General features: G+C 41.3%; 1 protein-coding gene across 3 annotated transcripts in view; it reads right to left on the bottom strand.

Moving 5' to 3' along the window:
- Positions 1-26,882, bottom strand: part of NUP93 (nucleoporin 93) — an 81,688-nt gene that overhangs the window by 49,812 nt on the left and 4,994 nt on the right. For 2 of the 3 annotated variants that reach the window (XM_074583249.1, XM_074583250.1), the window contains 2 exons: positions 24,921-25,134; positions 24,253-24,370 (listed from right to left, as the gene is read on the bottom strand). In XM_074583249.1, coding sequence (XP_074439350.1) covers positions 24,253-24,370; positions 24,921-25,099 — 297 coding nt within the window. In that variant the 5' untranslated portion in view covers positions 25,100-25,134. Of the gene's footprint in view, positions 1-23,814; positions 23,833-24,252; positions 24,371-24,920; positions 25,135-26,882 lie in introns of those variants that run through there. The other variant, XM_074583252.1, reaches the window with a different exon arrangement.

The following is a 26,882-nucleotide window of genomic DNA, read 5'->3' as shown; positions in this document are numbered from 1 at the left end:
CATCCCAACATGCAGGAAGAACAGCTTGCTCAGCTCTCTGCCAAAGGGATCCAGACAGCCCCCAAGTGGCAACAGACACTAGTGATGGTCCTAAGTCGACCTGCTGAATCCTAAGATGCACAGGGACATTTCCTTGGGATGGGATAACATGCAGTTTCACAATTAGCAGCGAAGATGCAGGGTGAAGACAGCCTTTTAGGTTTTCCTTAGCAAAGGAGCTAAATTTGTGCTTTTCCTTTAATTACAGCTGCCAGTTCTGAAGATAGTGGCACTAGAACTACTGGCCTGTGTGGGAAATGAACACCCACAAGCATGATGGTTAAAATCAACCCCAGTGGTGCATGCCTGCTTCGTCAAATCATCCTTGTATTTTTCATAGTGAAAGTACAACTGAAATCAGTATTGGCATCTCAGCAGGCTTAATTAGAAGTCAGGTCTACTCTATTCAGGTCTTATACTGTGCTCATTACATTAATATCCAAGTGCCTTCCAGTCCTACATTAAGTGACATGACTAACATCTGTCACATGTTGTTTGTTCTCCTCTCTCTTTCCTAGGGGAGTGGAAACACAGCGTTCAAGGGGATCACGGCACAGCCAACAACTGGGGAGGGAGATTCCTCCAGCCCTGGCTCAGCCTCCTCACGCAGAGCATGGGCTGGCCATGCCTGCTGGGTTAGCGGCTTCATATTATCATCATCACCATAATAATTAAGAAGCTGTACATATTAAAAGGTGGGTTAGCACCAAGTCTCCTCCCAGTAACATTTCTATGCAGGACTGACAGAATTGGAAGACAAAAAAATCTGTCCGATGCAGATCAAATCAAATCATTTGGAGTTTTATTACTTCATTTCTCTGCCTGACTCTCCTTCCCTTGTCATCTTACACTAGACAATACTGAGGATACAACTTCCAACAGAGGAAACAGAAGTATTGATTTCTTGGGTTTGACTAAAAAGGAAGACAAAGCCACGAAAAGCTTATCCTACCCTTAAATCCCTTCCAAAACACACCACATCTTAAAGCTACAGAGGTTTCACCTAGAGTATCAAAACTAGAAGACTGAAGTCAGTGATTTTATTTCCTTGGTGCTCATACGCCTTTCACCTTTCCCAATGATCCTCCATCTGGATATCTCTGTGCTTTTTAATGTTGAAAAGTACTTCCATCATCTTGCTTCTGAGTTACCACCCCGTAATTCTTTGCAAAGAGAGTTGTGAGTATTGAGATAGCTAGAGAATGGGAAGGGCTAGAAGGAAAAGAACCGGGAGTGATCAAATCTAAGAGCTCAATCAAGATGATGAGCACACAACACTATGCACCTTAAGGTCAGCTAGCTGTGATTAGACAGACATTTCTAGCAGACGCAAAGAAGAAAGGTCAAACTCAAGAACATAAACTTGGTAGAGATTTGGAAGCAATGAGCTGCAGGGGAGAAGACCCTCACCACCATCTTCTCCCTATTTGTCCATCCAAAGCCTCCAAAACTGAAGGTAATATAAGCCCACGAGTTACAAACTGTTAGATGAGAAGAGAAGCAAGGACTCATTCAAGGCGAGTGAGGGGAATACACATAGCTTTCATTTAATGCAATGTGCATAGCCATACAAAATGAGGATTAGTCTTTCACAAAAAAAGAACAACCTTTTCAAGTGTATAGATAAAGAGACTCTCAGGAAGGGACAGAGGCTGACTCAGAAAACTATTAAAAGGACAAAGTGACTTTCAAATAGAGGTCACTAGTTCAAACATGAACTAAATCAGTAGTGGCCAAGACTAAAGGATCTAAAGACTGATTAGTAGTTTAAACAAAAACGTGCTATTAATCTTCCTTCAGCTCCTGCTACACGAGTGCCCATATTGCAAGTTCACTGCAGAAAGTGACACTGATCCTACTTTCCATGCCGGCCCTGCAGGAATGGCCAGGGCTTCAGCGGGTACCCAGAGATGAAGCGCCTGTCCCCACAGTCACTGCAGAAGTACAAAAGGCTGCACAGCTCCATCTGCTCAAAATGGGTAAGTGATTTCTTTCTGTAATGACTCTTTACCTTATTATGCTCACCTGTTTGTTGCCGGCTATATGTAATCAGCTAACATGCTTAAAGATATCCACTTAGATGCCTTACTGCGAAGATCCTTCCAGAAGAAGCCCAAAGAGGGCAGACAGGATTCCAAACCATACATTTCCCTAATAAAAAGCAGTAGACACACAACGTTTAGCACTCAGGAGGTACATCCAGTAATGCAGCTGCTTTAACTTTGGTCATCGAGCAAAACCAAAGTGTCTTCCATCTGTCTTCACAGGGAATTGTAGCTCTACTACAGCAGTGTGCTGTATAACAGACACCCCCAGTGAAGCAATTGCCTTCTCATGATTATAGGGCACAATTACACAGGCTACACACGTATTTACTCAGAGTTTGGGGGTCAAACCACGCTCCGCATACTATTCATTAAGCAAGCACTTCCTTGTGGACCAGCAGTTTCAGTAGCATGGTGTTTGATAAAACAAATCAGTGCATATTTTTACGTAAAAGTATTAGTTGCTAACCAATTATGATGTAATGTATTATTCACGTACTATTACCGAACTAGTCTTGCAACATTAATTATTGTGTATGTTTATTGGAAGTAGGGACGTGCTGGAAGCAGAGATAAAGAATGCTTGATTTCCTTGTTTAAAGAAAACTTTAATAATATTGGCTCCAACCAAGATCTTCCAGCTGAACTTTAATACTACCCAAAATGCACTTTCCCTAGGGTCCTCCATTATCAGCAAGGGCCTTTCTTGAAAGTCCACATATTCTTTCAACAGATTCTCTTTGCTATCTAATGTGAGAGCCTTAGGTGTTAAGCATTCGAGGAACGCAATCAAATCCTGCCCCTTCCAGGCCTACTGGGACACCTATTAACTCACCCTCCTGTAGAGAGAGAGTTTATCATCTTGTGCAATTGCTAGCATCTAAAAAAGGTGGAACAGGGCAACTTAAACTGGCATTGCAATTATTTAAAGTCTATAAATAGTTGTTGCCACAGCGTAAATTAAATCGCTAGATGGTAGTGTCCTCTCTTTTCTACCTTTTAAAGCTAAACTCTAATTAAGTCAGGTAAGCAGAGCCCACGCTATGCAAGAGTCCATGGAAAGTTAACATGAGTCCTTCGAAATTGCGTTGTACTCCACACAAAAATGAGATGAAAATCTGAAGGAGCTTGTTAGGCTCTCTCATTCTCACTTAGTACGAAAGAGAAGAGACTCATTTCCAAATTGCTTCATCATCTGTCACCCAAACTCAAAATATTTAAAAGTCACCATAAAATTCCACAGACCAACCACAGTAATTGAATGGATATGAACAGCATAGGAAAAAAAAAATATCTGGAAGTTTTTCTCCAGCATCTTTATATGTTTTGGAAAGACAGATGAGCAATGACGACGACAGCCTTAGCAGAGAATGACAACATCTGGCAGACTACTGAGAGGGGAATGGAGATGGCCAGATGGGTGGGGAAACAAACACTAACCCCAAAATATTCCATGGCAGAAAAAAAGTCAACTTTAACACAACTACCAACACAAGCTTCATTCGGGTAATTGTATCCCTCGCACTGGTATTTGCTTCAGAGATGGAGCAACGGCTACTACTTCCCAGTGAGAGAAAACGATCTATTTTTTTTGGCAAAAGTATCATATTAATTTATTTTAAAAATGTAGACTAACAGGCAATAACCTTACCTTACAAAATCTTATTATTTAATGGAGAGCTGAAATGACAGGAGCAGGAGAGCAGCAAGTCTTGGCTACAAGTCTGAGTGAGAAAGATTAAATAACACTCAGGACAGCAGCCAGAAGGCAAACTCTTGATCCTCAACTTTTGTCAAGTGTTTCCCCTCACATTTGGTAGAGCAGAAAGCTGTTTCAGTCTCCCTTAATTTCCAGTATTCATTTCTAGCTTTAATGAAGCATTTACGCTTTGTGTAATACTACCCGATAGAACCAGAGAGCCCAAACAATGTCAATTTCCACCAAAAGTGTGTTCATGTCACCACCCAAAACCAGATATGCATAGACCAAAGCAAGCTTAATCCTCTTTGTTTTGGTAAGTGTTTCTATAAAGGGGAAAGAGAAGAGGAGAGAGAAACGGCAGACAGAAAACTTGAGATGTACCTGAAGGAGCGCTGGGCACCTGTTGCTGCGAGCAGTTGGAAAGGAAAGGCGGGGGGCAACTGCTGGCCAACATCGGTGGCAAATGATTCATAGCAATTAAAACTTCAACCCCTGTCTACCTTACCAATACAAAAAAAAAAAGCCACCGCCACCATCAGGACAGCTGCTTTGCACAAATATTGATTCTGTACAAGAGCAATAGCATCAGGCCTTCCATACCCATCTCTTCAAAACCTGACGCAGTCTTTTCTACAAGGCAGAAAGCCGTCCAGTTTGCGGCACGGCCCCGAGACTGGGGTGGAGGGGATCAAGTGGAACATGTACCATTAAACAATACAGGGAAGCGCCCGTGGGAACTGAGCGCAGATTATGGACAGTGCCACAGGGGAGAGCGAGCAAGCCCTACCTCAAATCTGAGAAGAATTACAAGATGACAACAGGCAGGTTTTTGCGGGCAGTGCTACTAACATGCAACACACTTGTGAAGCAATAAAAGCAAAACTTTCCTTTAGAAAAAGCAATGACTGTTTTAGACTAATAAATTAATGAGTCAGTAATATTACTCTGCAGCCCTGAATGACTATCAGCTGCTCAGCAAGCACTGGGCATCTCAAAGATAAAAGGTGGAAAACGTTAAGAGGCACAAACCTCAGAACATCAGGATTCCTGCCTGCTGCCTCCTGTCCTCTTTTCAGCATCTCCTGCTTCAGAGGTTCATTTCAGTATGTAAAGGTTAACAAGTACAAAAAACCAAGGAAACTCAAGACTTGCCTATTTATCTTTTTTTTTTTTTAATCCAAACCACATCAGTACTTTTGGATAGCCAAATTATATTATAAAACGCAGGATTCCAACATTCTGGCACCAAGCCCACATTTTAATGGACATTCAAACACTAACTAAGGAAATGGTTGTGCATTAAGCCTACCAATAAGTCAACAATCAATACTTCAGTATTACAGTAAAAATTCAATGCACCCTTTATAACTGCCTCTGGCCTCATCCTTCTATGTCAAGCTCAGCTCTAAATAAAAAAAAAAGAATAAAGAAAGTCTTGAAGCAAGAAATGAAGTATGTATTATTTCACAGCCACCAAACATTTTTCTTAAAGTCTAGACCTAATTGGTCCTCTGGACTGCACAGATTTTTTTTCAGCTGTGTACTGACAGGGCAGAAAAGTCAGGAATAAAAAGGACAGAAGTTCAGACACAAAATTAATCAAGCAGGTCAATAGGTAAGAGCAGCAAAATAAAGAAACCTCAAACAGCTAAGCCCCAAGCAACTGCAATTAGGAGCCTGGTTTCAACTTTATCTCCAAAAAGCATCTCAGTCAAAAGAAAACAAAAAAGAATTGCATCAAAGCATACTAACATTTGGGTTTTAATCCAATTCATAGATTTTAATTGCCTGCACAGCATCAGTCCTGTATGTCCCCTCTCAACGCATTCTATCAGTTTGATCAAATGAAGCCAAAGGCAAGCTCTGCAGAGGATGAGACTTGGACACCCTCTGGAAAGTGCAAGCATCAGGCAGTGTTGCTCTGCAACAGAACAAATGCTTTAAAATTTAGTTAACTCTGGCTTCCCATTCTAAGCCATGGCCATAACGCTGAGCCACTGCCATATTTCTGAACAGTGGAAAAAACCCATGGTTTATGGATGCTTGGAGCAGCTGCGTATGTCTGCAGAAAGGTTCAGGGTAAGCCTGTTTTTCCGGAAGAAGTGGTGGCAGCCATTGATCCAATCCTGTGAAACCTGAATGTGAAAACAGGAGGACAAAAACAATCAAATTGATCATTTTTATCTCCACAGCCTAGTAAGCTCAGTACTGAAATGGAACTTCATCATGGAACGGTTAAGCCAGTGTAATAGCTTGGGTAAACAAGCCAACTGAATTCTCCATTTTCTTCTCAGAGTCTGCAAATACACAGAGGGAAACAGAGAATGATTGTTTCAGCAATCCCTCCACAGATCCCTTACGTTTATTTGCTAAAACTATCTTGCATCCCTGGGGTTTCAGTTATAAACAAGCGTGCGGCAAGGCTGGGAACTTGGAAAGACTTTTTGCTCCTGTTTTGAAGCTGGGGCGTCTGCACCTTGAGGTTGAGCTCTGCCAAAGGACCCAAGGCTGCGAGCCCAGCAGCCAAGGAACAGGAATACATGAGTCTTCATAGACCACAGAGCAGCTCACACGTGCATGATCCAAGCTCGGCAGCTGGGTACGTGTCCAGCAATAGGCTGGACCAGACCTCCGATCATTAGGTTTTGCTACTTCCATCTCACTCTCTCTATAACCAGGCACATCCTAAATAATCCATCTCAAGCGACAGTCGCCACACTACAAAAGACTGCTGCATAAAATGATTATATTGGGTAGCGGGCGCTAGCTGTATTGACTCAGGTTTTAGCCTATGACTCTAATCAACTGCCGGTTTAATCAAAGGGGTTTTGCGTGGCCACAGTTGCAGCTCAGGGCAGCAACTAATAGCAGTTTTAGCATACTTGCAGCTCAGGGACACTGAAGACCTCTAGTCCAGACTGGTGACAGCCACTGCAGGTGTCTTCACAATCAAAAGGGTGGTTTCAGCAGAGCTACTAGTTGATGGTCTCTGCAGCACGGCTTCAGTTTCTGGTTTCAGGTGGGGAAAGGAGCTCTGCTGACAGTCACTGTACCACAGGGGCAGCCAGGGGCTGTGCTTCTCAGCACCACCAAACCCCAAACAATCATATTTTTTCAAAAGGTCTGGTATCCGAGGGAGAGAAGGTAGAGGCCAGTGAAATGCTGTTGAATACTGATCAGAACTGTGAACAATGAAGAGGTTGGAGGAAATAGTAAAAACGAAAACATCCTTATAAGCTTCCACTACAGAATCTCGCAACCCTGTGAGAGCCAGTGGTAAATGCAACTTTTATTTCTCAGGTGAAAAAAATTGATGCCTGGGAAAGTATTTCTTGAACTCAAAGTCAAGCATGAAAATCATGACAAGAATTGGACCAAAATCCAGCTTTCCCGATTTCCTGCACTGAAAAACAGCTGCTGCAGAAGGCTGTTTTCTAAGTAAATATACCCATCATGGGGTGCCAGTCAGGCAAGGATCCAAAAATTCAAGGGTCAGGCGCTATTCAATATTTGAATCAGTGCAATAAAACACTGCATAAATATTTAAACTGGCACTGCTGCTCCAAAATACTCTTGGAACATATTTCAGCCACTTGCTTTCAAAGTTTATAACAGACATTCCCTTCTTCCTTCTGTCCTGTGGAACCTCTGAAAAAAAAAACATTCCCTGCTCATCCCCAGCACATCTGACAGCACTTTGCTGCTTTGGTTTGAGTGTGCTGCTTTCAGTCAGCAAGTACAAATGGATAAGTCTAAAGTACCAAAATCCTGTATCCTTGGCTCTTTAGAAGGCCTTGTTCTAAATTCCCCTCAACAACAACAACAACAAAAAAAAACAACCCAAAAAACCCACAACCCAAACTCCAGAAGACTCTCAATTTTTAACTCATTTACAACCTCTGGCTTCAAAAGGTAAATGCTTAGACTCCATTTTAGCTGTTCTCAGAACGTGGGCTATAAAATAGTGTAAGATGCAAGCTGGCATTATGGAAGACACATAGTATTCACTTAGATCTGAATATAAATATCAAGAACTCAGAGCACAGTGACAAATGCATTTTGATATTCCATGTGCAATTGAGTCTCTTAACTGTTTTAGCTTGACATAGAAAAAATATCATGCCAGCCATTAATATAAGTTATGATTCTGAGACTGTAGGGAAACATTTTCCTATTATTAGTCATTACCTGTGCTGCCCTGCCCAGCCCCTACTTTTAAACTCTGCAACATTCAACGACAGAGAAGTCACTGTAAAAGGAGGTAGAAGCTATGCAGATGTGCACTGCCAATACCCCCGCCTGGCTGCACACTCTAACAATTCAATCCATTGAATCGCAGTTCTGCTGGATATTCCAGTCCTGACATCTCCACAGTTACACTCAATACCGATGAGCAGAAACTGCTCCTATTTCAGCCTTCATTTCCCTGTGCTTCTATATCCCAGGCCTGTCTGTGCAACTGTGCTCCAAAACAGCCGGCATTTCTCTTGTAACTAAAGTTAAAAACTCGATTAAAAGGTATTTCAATAACACATTTTAAGAATCACTAAGTTGTTTTTTGTAATAAGCACATCTAACTAGTGATCACAGAAATTCAACATAGCATCTAATAGCTGTGGAGTTTTACTTCTATTGGTAGCAATAGCTTGTTCAGCAGATGCTGCTAGTAGCACCTACGCGAGTCCTTCAAGAGATTAATAGTAAAAACAAGCAAAACCCCAAAACCAACCCCAAAAACCCAGGAATGAAAGACCACTCTTCCTTAACAGTTTTAGTTGTGCTGGGCTATCAGAAGTAACAAGCAACTAAATCTTTGCTATTAATGCAAAGGAAGCTCTGATGCTCCCACACATAAGATTACCCTGTCAGAATGTACCATGGTGTATCAAAAGGCACCGCTTTCATACAAACACTCTGAAGGGCAGCGCTGCACTTGATTCATTTATGCTCATGACGGCCCTGGAAAAGGAGTCCAAAGGAATCAGCTGAGAGATTGTCAGTCAGAGTAAACAAGACTTAGACTTTGCCCATCAAGGAAAGCTAAATGTATTAATACACTGCACTGCTTTCACAAATAGTACTAGAAAGGTTAATACTTCAGCCTTTCCAATCTGTCGCTTTTCAGTGCCATCCAAGCAGCATTACCATGTGGCCACGAGGAGGCCTCTCTGGAGGAACAGGTTGCCACTCCTGGTGCTGATATGATGTCACTCCTGATTTGTTCTGAAAGCTCCAAGTTCATTTTTTAAGATAATTAGTCGATTCTACACAGCGAGACCAAAGATGGTGTTTTAACTGTAGCAAAGGGTTGTTTCAAGATGGGGAAAAAATGGAGTAAAATAGATCAATAAGCTCAGGAGTTATCTTTAAACTCTGAGGTCCTACCTACCCTGCCCAAGAACAAAAGCATCCACAAATTCACGTATTTAACTTCCTCAGCTTCCCAAGGAAGTACATTAACTACACATTCAGCTTACAAAAATAAATTGCAACACTTGCTGAAAAATAAATTGTGAAAGAAACAAAAAGCCCTTTTCTTTAGTCACACGTGACAGCGATTCAATTTCACTGTCTACTGCATGCATTTTATATAAGGCAGATAGGTACAGGATACTGGCCATGATAGTTTTCCATTTATCATCCTGGAACTTCAGTTAGAGAAAGGATGAAATCAAGCAAGCCACTGCCTTTGACGCTAGAACAAGAGCCTCACTAATGCGAAGGCACAGCCTTCAGTGGCATGTACAACCAGATCATAACTCCTGCACCAGATGCTGTGCAAAAGTGAGCTTTTGCCTGTTTAACTTGCTTAAAGTCAACTAGTCAGCACATAAAATAGTGCCAGTAAAAAAACATTTCCATTTTAAGTGGTGGCCACCCTTCTCTGGCTTCATCATTTGACCCCTTCAAACTTCAAAGTTTCCACTGTAAGGTTCATACAAAGTACCAGAGAAAAATTCTGTTTCAAGAAATCAGTTAAACACTTTCTCCTACAAACTGAGATAATGTGGCCATGGACCAGACAAAGAAGGTCTTCTACACAGTACATTCACAGAAAGGGTATGGGCTTTAGAAAAGCAGGGGAAAAGCTGACACCATCTTCCTTGGTGTGAGATGGGCATAACCATCCAGCACGCTTGCAACAAGACAAACACTGGATTTGCATCTCCCAGGACAAAGGTGCCCTCTTTCCTGTAGATGACAACAGCCCACGGTGCTGAAGGCAAAAGGATCCACCTCAAAGGTCTGCATAAAAATCAATGGATTTAGAAAATCCTCCGAGATGGCAAGATGAACCTTCTCTGGATCCACAGGGGCGCTTCCCACATGCAACATGTTCTGCTGAGCTGTCTCTGCAACGACGTTAAGTCTTTGAATTGCGCTTCCCACCTTCCTCTCAGAATATGCAGTTTCAAGCAACGTTTGTTGCCAGGATGCATTGCTAATACATAATATATTGGCTGGAAATTAGTATTTCATCTCAAAGAGAGAAAATGTTACAGGCACTTTTTAAGAGGCAATGAATGCAGAAGAGTTTGAGGAAGAAATCTTCTGAGACAAACAGAGCAAGCCTATAACCAAGAAAAGATAGATCTATTGAGACAAACTAAATCCTGCCCTTTAAGACAGACTGCACATTCAATCCCCTGATGCTCATTTTACTGCTGGAAGGAGATCTGTTCTGCTATTCTACTGCAAAAGGACATTATTTCTCCACAAAGCTTAGCTTTGGGTATTTATTATAGGAATAACTTCTGACTGAGAAGCAAGACTTCCTTCTTTTTTCCTGGTGATGCTTTGCAAAAGGCATGCCATTTCTGGCATTCCTGGAGAGGGATGGACTCACGTGTAGTGTTTCCCCCCAAAATCCAGCACCCCTAATGTCAGCAAGAACCATCAAAACAAGCCCCAGATTCTTTTCACACAGAGGACTGCCCTGCTGACTCAGTGGACCTACCATAAACAAGGGGGCAGGAGGCCTAGAGGTCCCCAGCCACCTTCTGACAGCTTTCAAATGACACAGCATAACACACCCTACGTGCTGGAGAGATTCCTCTGAAAGAAAACGCAAAAGGCTCAGACAAAGCAAGGAAAAAGCAAGCAAATACATACAACGCCCAGCAGAAAGAAGGAAAGGAGTTAACAACTCTGCGACAGTGACTAACAGGAATACAACTAAGTGACAAGTTACAGACCAACTCTTAAACAAAGATTTTACATGAGTAAGTTGATGGTGATCCCTTCCCAGCTCAGCTCCCCCCAGTTCCAGCAACAAGCCAGAGGCGTCCACCTTGAGTACCTATTTTCATAATTCACTGAATCATAAGCTTATTAAAAACAGAAACCACTGAGAAGATGCAAAGTTTTTCCTTGTAAGGAAAAAAAAAATCCCAATAAGATGACATTAGAAGAGGCAGAAAATAAGGCATCTAAGGGTACAAAACCACAGACAAACAACAGAAACATTGAGCATAGCACACTAACTAATTATATACAGCATTATCATCCTACCAGCAAATATGAAGCCAAAACATTAACCTCAAGTCAAATAGCAAAACAAAAATAAGAGAAGGGATATTGATTCACTCTATCTGTTGAGTAATCAAGCTTCTTACCATTAGAAATGAGCTGCAAATTTTCTGGACAAGCCATCTTTAGCCTTGGAAAAATTAAATCAAGCTAGACAGGGACTAAGAAGAGAAATACAGCTGGGTTAGCTCTATGAAAAAAAAAAAACAACAGTACAGTGTCTAAATTTGTAATTCTACAGCAAGGTGGGTCTTTGCATCCAGCTTCCACCATTTAGCTTCCACTAGGACCTCAAGATAGGCATGGTCTCTTTTGGTCAAGACACGGTGGGCCTTTTGACTACTGAATTAGTGCTTATTCCAGATTCATTAAAGCCCTTAGGTTTTTGTATCTACTTAGCAGACAAAGTAAAAGGATTTAAACATGCCATTTTCTGTTACAAGCCTTGGGGCAGGAGAGGAAAGAAATAATGAATGTTTCAGAGTTACTATATGGTAACCATAGCAGGCAAAAATCAATTACTGCTAAGAGGATCTGGAGATAACATGCAGGTTCCCACTCATCTATTTGAAATGTGGGTTGTTTTTTTTCCTCTCCATTTCCTCCCCCACTTCTCTTCTGAAATGTCTTTTCTCATACATTAGAATCTGGCCCAAAGAATCCTATTGGGTTGCAAACACATTTAGAGATAAGGATTTGTCATGATACTGTACGGTATCCCCACCTGTGCACTCCCACTTATCTGAGACTAAAATCAAATCCTTCCCAGATTGCTACTTCTGCCTTTCACACCAAGTTTAGCTACACTAGACTTTATTATCAGCGAAACCGAACAATGATATAGCTTTAATCAAGGACGTCGCGTAAACTGGACAGCCACCCTCAGAAGAAAAACTGCAGGACAGATTTGGGGATTTGCAAAAGCATATGTACCCTCTCATGTGCCATGGGATGGGAACGCTTTCAGGATGTAGAGCATAAAAACAAGAAAAAGGAACCAAGGAAGAGCTTTAAAAGTCTGTGAAATAAGTTGTCTAGAAAGGGCAGATGCAGAAATCCAGTTCATACAGGTCTGAACAACAAGGAAAGGATGTCTGTTTAAATGATGCCAAGCTCAAAACCAATAAAAGGAAATAAATTTTAACACAATCTGTAATTGAATTGTGGAACTTACTACCACAGGAAGATGGCAAGGCCAAAAACGTAATGGGATTAAAAACTGACTCAGTATTTATATGGATATTGACAACATCTAGAGAGCTGCATTTAACACTAAAGTTGTGGAAAGAATTATTATCCCTCGTGCTTTGGGGTTTTAACCAGTTTCTAACCACTAGAGAACAGGGTGAAGCCTAATAAAGCAAGCAGATATCCCCGTGAACATCTTTGTCAGTGTTTCTCCTCTGCATTATCCGGCGCTGGTCATAAGCCCATAAAGGCAACTGAATAGATGTGACCCAAATCCAATCTAATAAATCAACTATGACAAATTTAGTTTCAGCTAATCCCACATCTCCAATTCAAGCCTAGGATAGCAAATTGAACCATTCAAAAAGGTTTAATAAAGCTGCTGAAATTGAAATTAAGCACTGACATGTTTACCAGTCTTTGCTCCTTCACCAGCCTTTGAGCAGCACTCCCGTAACACTGGCAAACCTTCCCTTTGCTCCCTCAGAAATGCCACGAGTCAGAAAACCTGTCTCCCCTTCCCCACCTCCACCCCACAATAAACACTGAAGATGCCACGTAATCCAGAAATCAGTGCTTGAAAAGGACAGTTCAACATGAAGTTTTATTCTCTATAAAGCTATCTTAAAACTAAGTCTCTCCAAGCTTCTCAAGTCATTTTTATCAAGCAGCAATTAAGCATGTTGTTCCAATTAAGTTAAAAAATAATCCGTTAGCTGTGGCTCAAACTGCTGCCCAAGCAGATCCTCTCTGGTGGAAGCACCACACATCTTGCATGCTTGCCAAGATACAAATAATGGAGTGCTATAGAAAATTTCCAACTCCTCTCCCTAAGCTTCTTTTGGTCATTTCCACGTGCACAGAAAACTAACATGAGCCATTTTGCAAGAACTGCTTTTTGTTTAAACAGGAGTTTACTCATTTGGCTCAAAGTAAGTAAATAACCCTCTTGCACCCAAAACATTGTCAAAGCACAGACCTGAGTAAAGACCAGGCAGGAGGTAATAAATGAATCCAAAGTAGGAAAGCAAAGGGAATAAATACAACTGGAGTAAGAAAAAAAAATGAGAGTGGAAGAAAGATGAGAAATAAAGGACAGGAAGGAAAACAGAAAGGAGGCAGCGAGAACAGAAGTTGTGCCAAAAATCTAAATGAGTGAAGCAAATGCATGTGTCCTTAGTTCCACCTCAAAAGGCTGCAACTTTCTTTTAGGAGCATATCTTGGCAGGGATAAGAATTCATTTTGACTTCAAAAAGCAAAGTTAAAAAACACATCCATACACACAACCAAAACACCACTTCTGCAAACTGCCAAAATTTCAGGCTGCTGTTTTGCATGGGGAAAATGACATCCAGTTTGATGCCCAGGCATTGGTAAACAGTTTACACACTTATTAGTTAGTGACTATTTTAAACCAAAGCTTGATAATGGCTAGGATTAAGATTTTGGATGTGGAGTCAAACTGACTAATTACTACAGTGGAGAGGAGGGCATGCACAACAATCTACCTGTGGCCTTTCCCAGACTGCTAAATTACTCAAATGGTTTAGTAATAAACCCCAGTGGAATTCAACAGTGGAGTAACACTTTCAAGTGGCCCGAGTAAATTAGAGGGGCTTGAAAGGAGGGGAGGGAGTCGAGAGCTGCAGCAGCTGCTGTTTTGTTTGTTTTTTTTTTTTTAAAAAACAGATTTGATGAACAGCCTCACTGGAAAGAGTGTCCAGGGTTTTGTGCTGTTTGGGAGCAAAGGAGTTCAGTGAGACAGCCTGGCCTCCTCACGTTACAAGCTTCCCTTGTGGAAGGGTGATTTGTTTTGTACAGCTCACAGCACCAGATGGATTAGTTGAAAAAGATGTTAAAGACAACGCTTAAGTAATAAAGACACTAGCAAAAAAACCTGAAAGAAGTGTAGTTCAGGGGAAAGGTAACAAACCCCCCTCTCTTTGTATAGGTCAGCTCCAAGCCACTCTGTCCCATTTCAGAAAAGTTTGCTGAAGATCAGAATTCTTTTTTTCCTGTTGCAGTTGGGAAGTTTTCTTCTCCTTTTCAGAAGTAAGAACTGAAAAGCCATACTGACTTAAATAGGCAAACATTCACTTTTCAATCCCAAACCTATAGCTTAAATCCATTAACCCACCACAGATGCAGCCCTGGGACTGAAAGCTTCTGCCACTTGTGAAAAGCCCCCACAGCAAGACCTCTGCGTGGCTACGAGCAGGGCTTCCCAAAGCCCGGTGTCTTGGGTTCCGGTTTCCACAGAGGCACTAGAAGGACACACCATGGTCCACTCCGGATTGAAAGAACTGGATTATTTCAAAATTAAATACATTAAAAATTAAAAACAAAACAAGTCACTCCAAACTGTGGTCTTATGCTGTTACTATGTAAAATGCTGTTAATATTTTAGAAACCTTATTTACCTTCTTTTTAGTTTTTCACAATTTCTCCCCCTCCCTTAAATGCAACAAAGATTAATTGGGTTCACTTCTGTGTATAACCAGTTCCACTGCTAACTTCCAGCACAGCCCTGCAGATCTTTTCTTTCAGAACTACAACAAAGGTACTGGAAATCTCCAAATCCTCTCCGTAAAGTCTACGTTTTCTTTGTAATGGTTTCAAAATTGATGGAAATATCAATATTTTACAAAACAAAATGGAGTGCTGCTTTGCAAAAGCTACATTTGAGCCTCTAATAAATAAATAAAACCATGTCTTTAGCCCAAGTAATTGCTCTATCACATGATACGTGGAGGTGGCAAATTGCCAGGCTGCAAGAATTTGCATCTCAGCATTGTTTCTTCTCACCAATCTGTATCGCCACAGAGATTAAACTGCTCTACTAAGTTTTTCCAGCACCATGAAAATACTAATTCCAGTAGTTCATTTGCACATGCTGAGCACACACTGTCTAGGTCAGTAGTCAATACAAGACCTCAGCGAGCACTAAATTAATGGGATGACGTGACATGAAGAGGTACCGCGTTGCCAGAAGTGCCGTCCTCCTGGTAAGAGGAGCCAGAAAGTCACTGACGATCCCACAGTACTTCCTGCAATACTAACATTGCTCCAAGAAGGGTCTTGGGGAAATTCTGACTCAGATAATCACATCCCACCAGCCAAGGTTCACTCTAGAGTTTCAGCTACACGTGGTGTTTTAGAGGATCCTGCAATGCTGAGAGAAGCAGAGATGTCTGCACTTCAGCACAGGAGAGGCCGTATTTTGCATATGTAAACTCCAAACTGCCTTTTATACTGTATGTGCCCCTTCACAGGGATGAGGGTTAAGATTTAATTAGGAACTGCAACAATTTTCTTTAAAGGACAGAGCTATGCAACGTAAGGAGGAAAAAAGGGGAGGGGGGAATGAAGTCAAGTGTTACAATTCAAAATCCGGTCTTGTTTTAAGATGTTTATGATAGAGACTTCAAAGATGTTTATTAGAAGTCTACAGTCGTACCTATTTGAGATGCAAAGAGCATATCTGGATTAAGCAGACAGGAAATATAAAGTGTGCCAGGACATATCAGAATTTAAATAGATCAATAAACATAGCTACTAGAACAAGAGTTCTCAATTTTTCCATCTCATGACCTTGCATTAGCATAAAGTTTTGAAACATCCCTTTCATACTCTCTTGTTTACCCATGATGAAAGAGAAAGGCAGATCATGTCTCTCCTCTCCCTGTTCCTAACCCCTTAGGGTTAGGAATCCACAATCAGAACCACAATGAACTGGAAGATCCCCACACAATTACTCCAGTTAGCATGCAACCAAGCACACAAAAGAAATTTGAAATAATTCAGCATCACAGCATTTATTGAGTGACTGTAATCTGGCCAACTAACAACATGCCAAGGAGTATTCTACATTAAATATGCCATGGTTTGGGTCTTTCAGGGGGTGCAAGTGTTTGGTTTTAAGGTGAATAAGGCCAGGGTAATTTAAAACTGCACTACTAAATCATGCTATTAAACCACTAACAGAAACTAGAGAAAACTGATGCTTAGATGTAAACTAAGCATGTGAGGGGAAAAAGTGACAAGCAAAAAAAAAAAAAAGTAACATCCCCAAACACATTCCCAATGTTTTGGGCTTCTCCATTTTGTTTTTGGTTTGGGTTCCGCCCCCCCCCCCCTTTTTATACAGTGTTGTTAACTCACCTACCTGATGCCAAAAGGAGCTGGTTTGGGTTTTGGTTTTTCTTTTTTACTTAAAAAAACAAACCAAAACACACCCCACCCTCCCCCAACAAAAAACCCACACTGGCTATAAAACAGAGAAGGCTGCACTCTTAAATGCCATCACATCCCAGCGTACGCACACCTTGGCACTTCCCAGGGCATTCTTTGATCAGCACAGGCCTTGGGAGGCTTGGGGACAACCTGTTCATTTGGCGACTGTCAGTGTCAGGAAGGTGGCAGCCAGGCCATCGAACCCCCGGCTGCCTCTCCAAGGCTGCGTACTGCAGAAGCCCTGGCAAGTCTCAGCACCCAGCAGAGAGCCACAGACAGGCTACAGGTTTCCTGTAGAGGCTTATGTAAAATTGTTACACGCTATCTAAGAGAAGGGAGACATGCAAACACATAACAGAGGAGATGAGGAAGTTTCTGTAATTTATATTTCTAAGGTCCGCATCCCTTAACTCCATTTGCTGCACATCAAAAACTCACTCATTCCACATCACCGCTTTCTTCAATTGTGTTAACACTGCCTCTGGCCACATTTAATTACTAGGATATTTATATTCTTGATTTACATGCCTAAATGTACCCATTAAGGGTCAAATCTTGAATGAAATCAATGAGACAACCTAGGCAAAGAAGACAGCAGGGTTGGATACGAGCACGCACTGTAAGTGGGAGGTAAAAAAAAAAAAAAAAAAAAAGACTTCCGAGAACCTTTGTAGAGAGGTATTTTTGGAGCATAAGATTTCTACAGCTTTTGAAGAATTCACAATTATGACCACAGATAATATTTTTCATTCAGCCTGAAGTAATGCAAAGAAACCAACGGCTAACGACCAACCCTAAAAAAAAAAATGAAGGTGGAATATTGTCTTCTTGCATTCAGTGTCCTGGCTCTGCAACAGTTAAAAGGTCCCCACAGCTGTGCTGGCATCATCGATTAGGGTGAACAAGGAAGCAACAGAAAAATAAAGCCACCTTAATTTCAAGCTCCATTAGAACTGAAGGACTTGTGGTGGGGGGTGGGGGGAGAAATCAATGTTTGGCAAATGGGAAAGGACAAAATCTGCAAAAGGAAAAATGCATTTTCAGGCTAAGCTAATGTGAACAATGGATGGTGAACAGCACTTGAGGTTGCCCCTTTAAGGTTGTGTCAGCATTTCCATTTATATTAGTTACACTCTAGTAGATTACCACAGGCTTTGGTATTATTCTAGCAGATACCACAAAGTATATCACAAATGGTAATATAAAATAGCAGTAAGAGCTTACTGGTTGAATAATGCACCCTTTCGGTACCTGATGTCAGAGTAAGCATTTTTAAATTATGAGTCATACGCATACATACACACAAACAGAACAAACAGTGCTGGGACCCAGATTCTACCAACACTAAACCAGAAGTCAAAGCTGCCTGTTTATGGTATTCTGAAAAACTTGAAAACATCCCAGATACTTAATTTCAGTCTGCCTCAGTTGCCACTTGGACAGATTTCAGTTTAACCTTCTGCCTTCATTTAGATAAAAGCTCTTATTTCTGTACCTGGACTTCCAGAGAGCTACTCAGTCAATACTCTGAACATCCACACCCAGAAGTCAAACCCAAACCCAAAATGCAACCTTTAATTTCAGTTCTGCCGACATCAGAAGGCCAAGGTGAAACCGTTGTACAAATGAGATAATTCAATAAGATTTTTCCTTCAGCGTAATGGAGCCAGGACTTCACCTCAAACTTTCTAAGCATATAAAACAACGTATGCAAGAAGAACTCTAGCATCCATACAGACGCAGAGAGCTGGATCAAGCCTTAGAAGTGAGAGCAAAGCCAGTTCTTAAAGTACCACCATAACATTTCAAAACAAGCATGCAGGGAGGGCTAAATCTAGCATCACACCAGTGTGACCTGTTCAAAACACAAAGCACACAGTAAAGCATACCGTGATCAGTCAACATATCTTAGTAAGCATAAATCAAGCCTTGATCCTGCAACTAACCCCTACCAGGTACCCCAAACAAGTTTACTAGAGCAGCACCAAACCTCTCTGACATCCATAGATAAACCAAAGCACCACAGGTGCAAGAGCAGGTCCCAGCTTACATGTTACAATAGCGCGCAGCCTTCCCATAGACTTGTAGTAATTCCTCCTCTGGCTGCCATTACTGTGACCTGAGCAAGGTCTGCTACAACAGGGCTCACCAGAAGAGGACATCATGGCTTGTATCTCTGCAAGAGCAAAGAAATACCTTTTCTGACCAGAATGTCAATATTACATCTATACATACACATCCCATCTTTGAGATGCCAGCTTGCACAATCAACCCTTACCTAGGATTTTTAAAAGCCACAAGGAAACAAACAAAAATCGCAACATTGCATTTACATACTAAATATGGCATCAAGAATCACTTGACTACCATATTGAACTTTGAAAAGATTTTGCCAAAATAGGGCTTTTTGACAATTTAGAAAATCTTGATCTTCATAAACTCTTGACATAGGAATTGTTATGAACTGGATTTGCTGCAAGATGTGTTTATTGCGTTGCATGCAACTTAAGAACACAGTCTTTGAAATAAGAGAGGAAAAATACAAATTCTATAATTTAGTGACAGGCCTAGAATCTTTTTCATAATCTTCCCAGCCTACTGGTCTGGTGGGAGACATTTCCTGGACTTACAACCCTTTTATGTGCGAGCAATCTACATTTTACAACTGATAAATAATTCAGATAATTAATTGAGCTGCAATTTGGTGCACTTCTTTTTAGTCAGCACTATGGAGCACCATTTAAAAGAGGTTCTGTATAGAAAGTCCCTCTTGCTTGTTAACCCAAGCAGAGGCTTCTGTTAAGGTGAATTCCTAGATTCTCTTAACGCTTTCTAGATGTTTCACATCAGCATCCTGGGACAACATGCCCTAGGATGCTCCCCTCTTGTTTTTCTTGCTGTGTTTTACTCTGTTTATAAGACACAGGATATTTCCTGGAATTCTCCTTCTGCAGTGCTAACTGCCATCATTTGAGAGATTAGATTCTAGCACATCTCTCTATGCTGCCCACATACAGGCTGCTAGAACAGACCGCAACATAAGAAAGAATAGAGACTATAAGTAAATACTTCAGGTTAGAAAGCTGGAGAAGCTCAAGCAAACTGTCAGAGAAATCACTGGATGCAAAGGAGTGATGCAGGAGCACATGGCAGGAAGTCTATGGGGTATTTTCATGCTGTAAGAGCTTTGATAGAATTTAGAAGTCAGCAGAAACCTAAATTCATACAATGAAGATTTAATCATATTTGTACCCTTCACATAACTGCAATGGTCAGCAAAGGCTAAGCATTAGGTCTATGCCTCTGGCACAAGTGCCCATATTCACCTCCAGAGGCACCACCTTCTCCTGCACTGTGGCGTACACTGGATGTACCAACGCAGAGTCCCACTGCAGCTTTATGGGGAAGAAAGAGTGCACAGATTTGTAGTTTCAGGTGCTTACCTGAAAAAAAGTTTCAACCTCTTAATCAAACGATGCTGTAGAGTATTTATGAACCGATAACACCACTTGCTCAAACTGAAGCTTGAGGGACACCACACATACAAGAATAATTACAGTGTAGAAGAATCTACAAGTGACAAGTAAGTTTCAGACGGGATTTAAGGCTAAATAAATTTGCTGTAAACTATGCAGGCTTAAGGAGTATGTGTGTTGAGCATCAGGAAGAGACAGGACTAAGAAGGGACAGCTGAGCCTATGATACTGATGACAAACTGCAAATCAAGTTCATCAAGTATCTGGCAAGAAGTTTTTGTTGGTTAAAAAAAAGAGTAATGGTAATTCTAGAAAGTGTGGGCTGCAGGCTTGATCCAGGACAGCGCAGCCCTTCCCAATCCACAGAGTTAAAGCCTACCAGTACGTCTGTGTAAATCCTGAGTAACAGCAGAGGAATTAGCAAAGTCCTGTAAATAAACCAGATCCCTTCCTTGTATCACACTGCCTGCTAGGATACAATGGGAGCAACTTACGGAGGGAGAATTCTACACAGTATAGAGGGATAGCTACACCAGTCCCAAAATAAATACAACAAGCCTGAAGAAGCCTTATGAAACTAGTTAGCTAGGAAGAACAAAAACAAATCCCAACAACCATCTGATGGTATGAGAAAAATAACATAGGAAGAAGCTTTTGCAGCACATCTTATCTAAAGCATCAAATAATTTTAAGACCAGCTTGGTTAACAGAGCTAATTAGAGGATAATCAACAGCATTTAACCTGAAGGTCCTCTTAGGTAACTAACAAGAAAATCTTAAAAATTACTCTGAAAGGCCAAGATTCTGTTGTTGATGGCTGCATACCAGAACCTACAGATGAATGCAGAGACTTGTCCATATTCTAAGCAAGTTCCTTTCAGGTAACAGACCACTGTCAACATCAGCCAGACAGCTTGAGATTTGGCTGCAAATAACCTCAGACAGGGCAGAGGATGATGTTCTGCAAACCAACGTAAAAATCCTCGCACCCGTTAACTGCAAAACAGACAGTGACAAAACGTTTAAAAGTGACACTTTACTCAGGCACCTGCAAGAAGATCTAAAATGGAGCACCTCGCCATGCTTCCCACAGCAAATCGGCTTTAGTTAGTTTAGTGTGTTTTCTACACATGGCCTGCAAAAAAAAAAAAATTAAAATTCAAAGCACACGTGTTAGGCCTCAGACATGAGCAGTTAGGTTTAAATTAAAGTGATCACTGATTAAATCACCAGTGTTAATCATGATTCAAAACAGCAAGCAGGGAACTTTGATTTAAATGATTGATTTTAATCCTGTTTTTCATTTGTACTTTTTAGCTGTTTTCCTAAAGGAAGGGCTGAATCTTATTGGCTGATTTGGCCATTTAAACACATTGATTTGCAATTAACCACCATTTTTATGCTAGATTTGAAGCGTTTCCCAAACAGGGGGATACAATTGTTTCTATATTCACAACACAAACTTATTTAAAAAGCACAGTATTTATTCAGAATCTTAAACATATTTATTAAGCTTGAAAACAATGAATGAGAAATTTCTTATTTACTAGATGACGCTCTTAAACATGTGCTTCATGTCAAGCTCCACTAGGATGGACTAGAATCCCATGAGAAACAGACCATATAAAAATGTTCAGTCAATTAAAATGCCTTATATAAAGAAAAAAGTATCCAGCTTGCATTTCAAAATGTTCACATTTCAAATTGTTTCAGTAAGACTAAAGAAATCATTAACTTTTGTGGCAAAAAGACAGATTGAAAATGATGACTAGACAGAGAGGCATTTTGACACCTAAACATGCAAACAAACTGATATTTAAGAAACTTTCAAGAATGCCTACACAAGGTAAGTACCCAAGTCCCACAGAAATCACCTGAAGTTGAAAACAATGAGTTTCAGATACCAAATCTGTTTAAGCATGGCTGAAAATCTCTTGATTTCAGATGGTAAGATATTTTAAAAAAATCTCCTCCCACATCCTTCAAGATTTTGCAATTAAATCTTGTCCCCTTTTTTTTTAAAAAAGCTTATTTTTTACTTAGATAATTTTAATAGTTTATAGTATGCTTCGTCCATAGTGTCAACTGCCATGAATTCAAACTTAAACACTTCCTTTTTAAAAGAAATAAACACATTCTAATGAAAAACATTCAACTATTGACGTGGGTCTTAAAAGAAATACACTAGAGATAAGAAAATATACTGAGATGATCACCAGAATATACCAGAATTCACTACTTCAAATGGTGAGTCCTTGACATCTGGTATAATTAAGAAAGAAGAAAGCCTTCATGTTTTTGTTAGGTAACCAATAAAAATAAAGTAAAATCTGAGTATTACACAGTCCTATCCATTTTCTCAAATGCCATCAATCTCAAAGAGTCAAGAGCTCCACTGCTTCTGGGCTTGAGAATCTACAATAAGATTGCTCTTAAAGCAGAAAGGAAAAACACCAGAAATCAAAGAAGAATTAACAGCAGTAGTAAACCTAAAAGAAAAAAAAAAAAAAAGAGCTCTTGAAAAAAGTCTAGACAGAATGGGGTCAAGGAAGACACGTACCAAGTTTAACATCGCCAATTAGAAATACACCATCAGAAACTGGAACAAAAGAATAAAATAAGACAGAAAGTGAACAGTGCCAGGGGTTTAGAGCTCTCGCTCTATGATCATGCAATAGATAGTCTCCAGAGTGCACTAATTTTTAGTGAAAAAGAGGGGAAAAACATCTGGGGAGGGTGAGAGAAGATAGCCAAATATGCTAGGAATTGCTGGAAGGTGAAGAGGTGCAGAGGCACAAGAAGAAACCCCATCTTGGAGAAACCATTAGATGCTCCAAGTAGTCAGTCCTCACACACACAGAGTCATCCCTCTGCACTCCCAGACCAAGAGGGCTGAAGGCAACCCCAACGCGGAGAAGTACTGCTTGTGCTGCGAAGAAACATCTTGTCACACGCCCCAGAGCAAGCACACACAGCCTCTGGGAAAGACTATGGGCCTTAGAGAACAGGGGATTAAGTAAATCTGTCTGAAGACAGGAGACCCCAGGGCTCCGACACTAAAACGAGACCAGACTAAGGACCCATCCACCCAAAATGGACAGTACCAAATGCTTAAATAAAACATACCATTAGATAAAATGGGGTAACTTCACACACCTCCCTTGCCTCCTTTTCCCTTCTGAAGTTAAATAGTTCAGGGCATACTACATCTGCGAAAAAGAAGAGTTTACAACTCCTTTTGACCCTCCTAACTTAGCCATCTGCCAGTAAGGAGAGAGAATATAAACTTCAAAATGATTAACGATTAATTCATACTGTTATCTTCAATGCAACCCACATCAGCAATTCTAAAACCAGCTCTTAACTTGGTAATAAATACCGCAGATTTCTTCATCATGAGGATATTCTACAAGGGCAGGCAACTATCCTAAAGCAAAAATAGATGGGTCACGTTAATTTCTAAGACACCTGGGGAGACGACCTAAAGGAAAATTTACAAGATTAAATCACACTGGTAAAGCATATGAAACATGGCAAAGTCAGTCTACCAAGACAAGGTTATGACATCTGAGATACAGTGAAAGAAAAAGCTATACTTACCTCTTTTGCCTGTTTACTTAAATGCCCCCTACTCCAACATCTCAAAATTGCCAAGTGGTTCCACATGTGTTCTTCCAACCAGACATAAAAAGAGGTCTCAAAACTATGAGGGAGAGGCATCCCTCTGCAATTTAGGCTTGCAAAGCCAACAAAGACAGGTCCGCAAAGGCAGTAAGTACGTACCTAGTTCCTCTTGACTTCAGCAAGAGTTTAGAACTTAAAGTACTTCTGCCGATATGGTACTTAATACTGCGTCTGATGGTTAACTCGAACATTTTTCATCACTGAAAGCAGCATCTCTCCTCTCTACTTGCTCTAGCCAGCGAGCTAAACACACAGCAAGACTACTTCCACAATGGCCTTAGAAAAGCTTTGAACCAGAGGACAGGAATGGCAGTTACAAGGGCAGTGTAATTCACATGTCAGAAATGCCCCTACCTGGATGTCAGTGTCCTTCACCGGTTCGAGAGGCTCAAATGTAGTGGCTGCACTTAGACTCTCTAGTCGCTGAGAAATGTGAGATATATCAAGCCCTCTAGACCCGAGAATCACAGACCTATAAGGAAGAAATTGTACAGGTATGAAATTAGTATTGAACAGACAGAACTCTAAACCCAAATTCATTGCCAATATTTAGGTCAGCAGCTAGCCACATACAGATAGCACTCCCGGCTGTGTTATGAAAACTGCACAAAAGCCAACCTCTGAACAGCCCTATGTGTCTATCTAACCACCTCAGCCCTGCTGAATTCTTTCTGCTGTTCCACTGCAGTACTGCACAGCTGCCAAGTCCTTCCAGACAGAAAAATTCTATAGCATGTTGGTAAATGTCTTCAGCAGCAGCCAGAAACGGGTACTGCACTTTTTGGCTTTAGTGCCTGAAATCAGGAATGGTATCTCCTCAGACAAAAAAATATTAGTATAGTAATAGAAGGATTTAAGTAGGAGAAAGAAAGGGGGTGTGGGGGGCAAACAAACAGCTTTGCAGTCATTCTGTGTCTCCCAGGCATGTCCTCCTGGCAAGACTCCCCACGTGTTAGAAACCAAACCCGTAAACAGCTTCTACCCTCTGCACAGAGTTTGCAATGCCGGTGATCTGTACTTACGCCTTAACATCTGCAGTCTCCTGGGAAGTGCGGGTCAGAGTGCGGGAACGCAGGCGCTCCCCAGCCTGCTGGATTTCCTGCAGATTGCGTTCTACATGAGGGAGCTCAGAGATACCTTCTGTCTCAGCTGCAAGCTGTTCTGCCTGCTGGAGAAGTTCTCCAAAGCCTTCAGTATCCATCTCCACTGCAGGTTTCACTCAAGATGCACAGAAACCTTCAGAGGAAGACAGAAAAATCCTTGCTCAGCTGTGAACAGTTTCTATACATACAGGGGCACAGACAGACCAGCAAAAGCAGATCTTCTAGAACATCATACTCTTCTGCTCACCCTCCCCAAGCGCTAAACATCAAGAAAATGATTTCAAGTGGTCTCAGAGAGCTTTGCCTTGCAGGACTACGTTCTTAAGGCAGATCTATGGACCTGTCAGAAGTGGGCCGCAGATGCCATATGACAGCTCATATACTGCTGTGTGAAGAATTTAGTGTTATTTTAGCTATAAACTACTTGTGTACACGTATATATAAGTAGTTTGGAGAGCTGGACTCGATGATCCTTATGAGTCCCTTCCAACTCAAGATATTACAGAATCACAGAATGGTAGGGTTGGAAGGGACCTCTGGAGATCATCCCGTCCAACCCCCTGCCAGAGCAGGGTCACCCACAGCAGGTGGCACAGGAACGCCTCCAGGCGGGTTTGGAATGTCCCCAGAGACAGAGACTCCACCACCTCTCTGGGCAGCCTGTGCCAGGGCTCTGCCACCCTCACAGCAAAGAGGTTCCTCCTCATGTTGAGATGGAACTTCTATGGTCAAGTTTGTGCCCGTTACCCCTTGTCCTGTCCCTGGGCACCACTGAAAAGAGCCTGGCCCCATCCTCCTGACACCCACCCTTTAAGTGTTTATAAGTGTCCAGATGCTGCCTCCCAGGGCAGAGCAGAGGGGGAGGATGACCTCCCTCCACGGGCTGGCCACACTCTTCTTGATCCACCCCAGGATGCCATTGGCCTTCTTGGCCACAAGGGCATATTCTGTGATTCTATAGAATCAGATTCTATATTTTTATATATTACAAATGGAGATATATACACATGCCTGCATAGGTATATATGTATATGAGGGCTGAAAACATACATAACTTATAAACATGAGGTTAAATTAACAGCAACACAGAGTAACACATACATGTACATAGACAGCCATAACTAGCCATCTATTAAAATGTGTTAATCCCTACATCACTAACCCCCAGAGTCAAAAGAAGCAAGTATATGTCGCTCCAGCGTAGAAGACGTGTGTCTAACTGCGATGCACGCAGAAAGCTTTACCAGTGTTTGTGAGAATTGCTTGCAGAGATCAAATGAGAGAATAGTTAAAGAAACTATACAGCATAAGGCAAGGGTTGTAACAGATGAGGTCATTAGTGTGTCATGGAGTTCCACTTCAGAATGGAGCCTGTTGTTTTTACAGACAGTACAGAAACGTACGTGCTTGGGATCAATATGGAAAAAAGTGTAGCTGCAATGGTGCCCACATTAACAAAATATGAAACCCAAACCCTCAACTTCATACAGCACATCCATGATTTGCAGCTAAATCTGCTACGTGCTACGGGCACCTGGCACCTCTGTAAAGCCACAGAAATCATAGAAATCTAGTCTTGCTAAATGGTGCTACAGACATGGGAATGTCCAGGACAATCTCTCATAGCATTTTCACCCTAACCCAAAGTGCCTGGGATCAAATAAGACAAACCAGATCTCAAGCATTAACTCCAGCTCTTTATCATTTACTCGAAAGTAAAATCAATGGAGACTATCTGCTCCAAGGGAGCCCACAAAGATGAAAACTGGGCATCTTTTACAAACTAAAAAGAACCTGCAATTCAAGTATTTCTTGGTATCCCTCAGCCATACCAAAGTAACTTAATAGTACAATTTTAATACTCCTCACACTCTCAGCCTC

This window comes from Larus michahellis, chromosome 4 (assembly GCF_964199755.1).
Source record: "Larus michahellis chromosome 4, bLarMic1.1, whole genome shotgun sequence".
Lineage (NCBI taxonomy): Eukaryota > Metazoa > Chordata > Aves > Charadriiformes > Laridae > Larus > Larus michahellis.
Note: the sequence above shows the minus strand (reverse complement) of the source record. Positions and strands in the feature narration are given on the sequence as shown.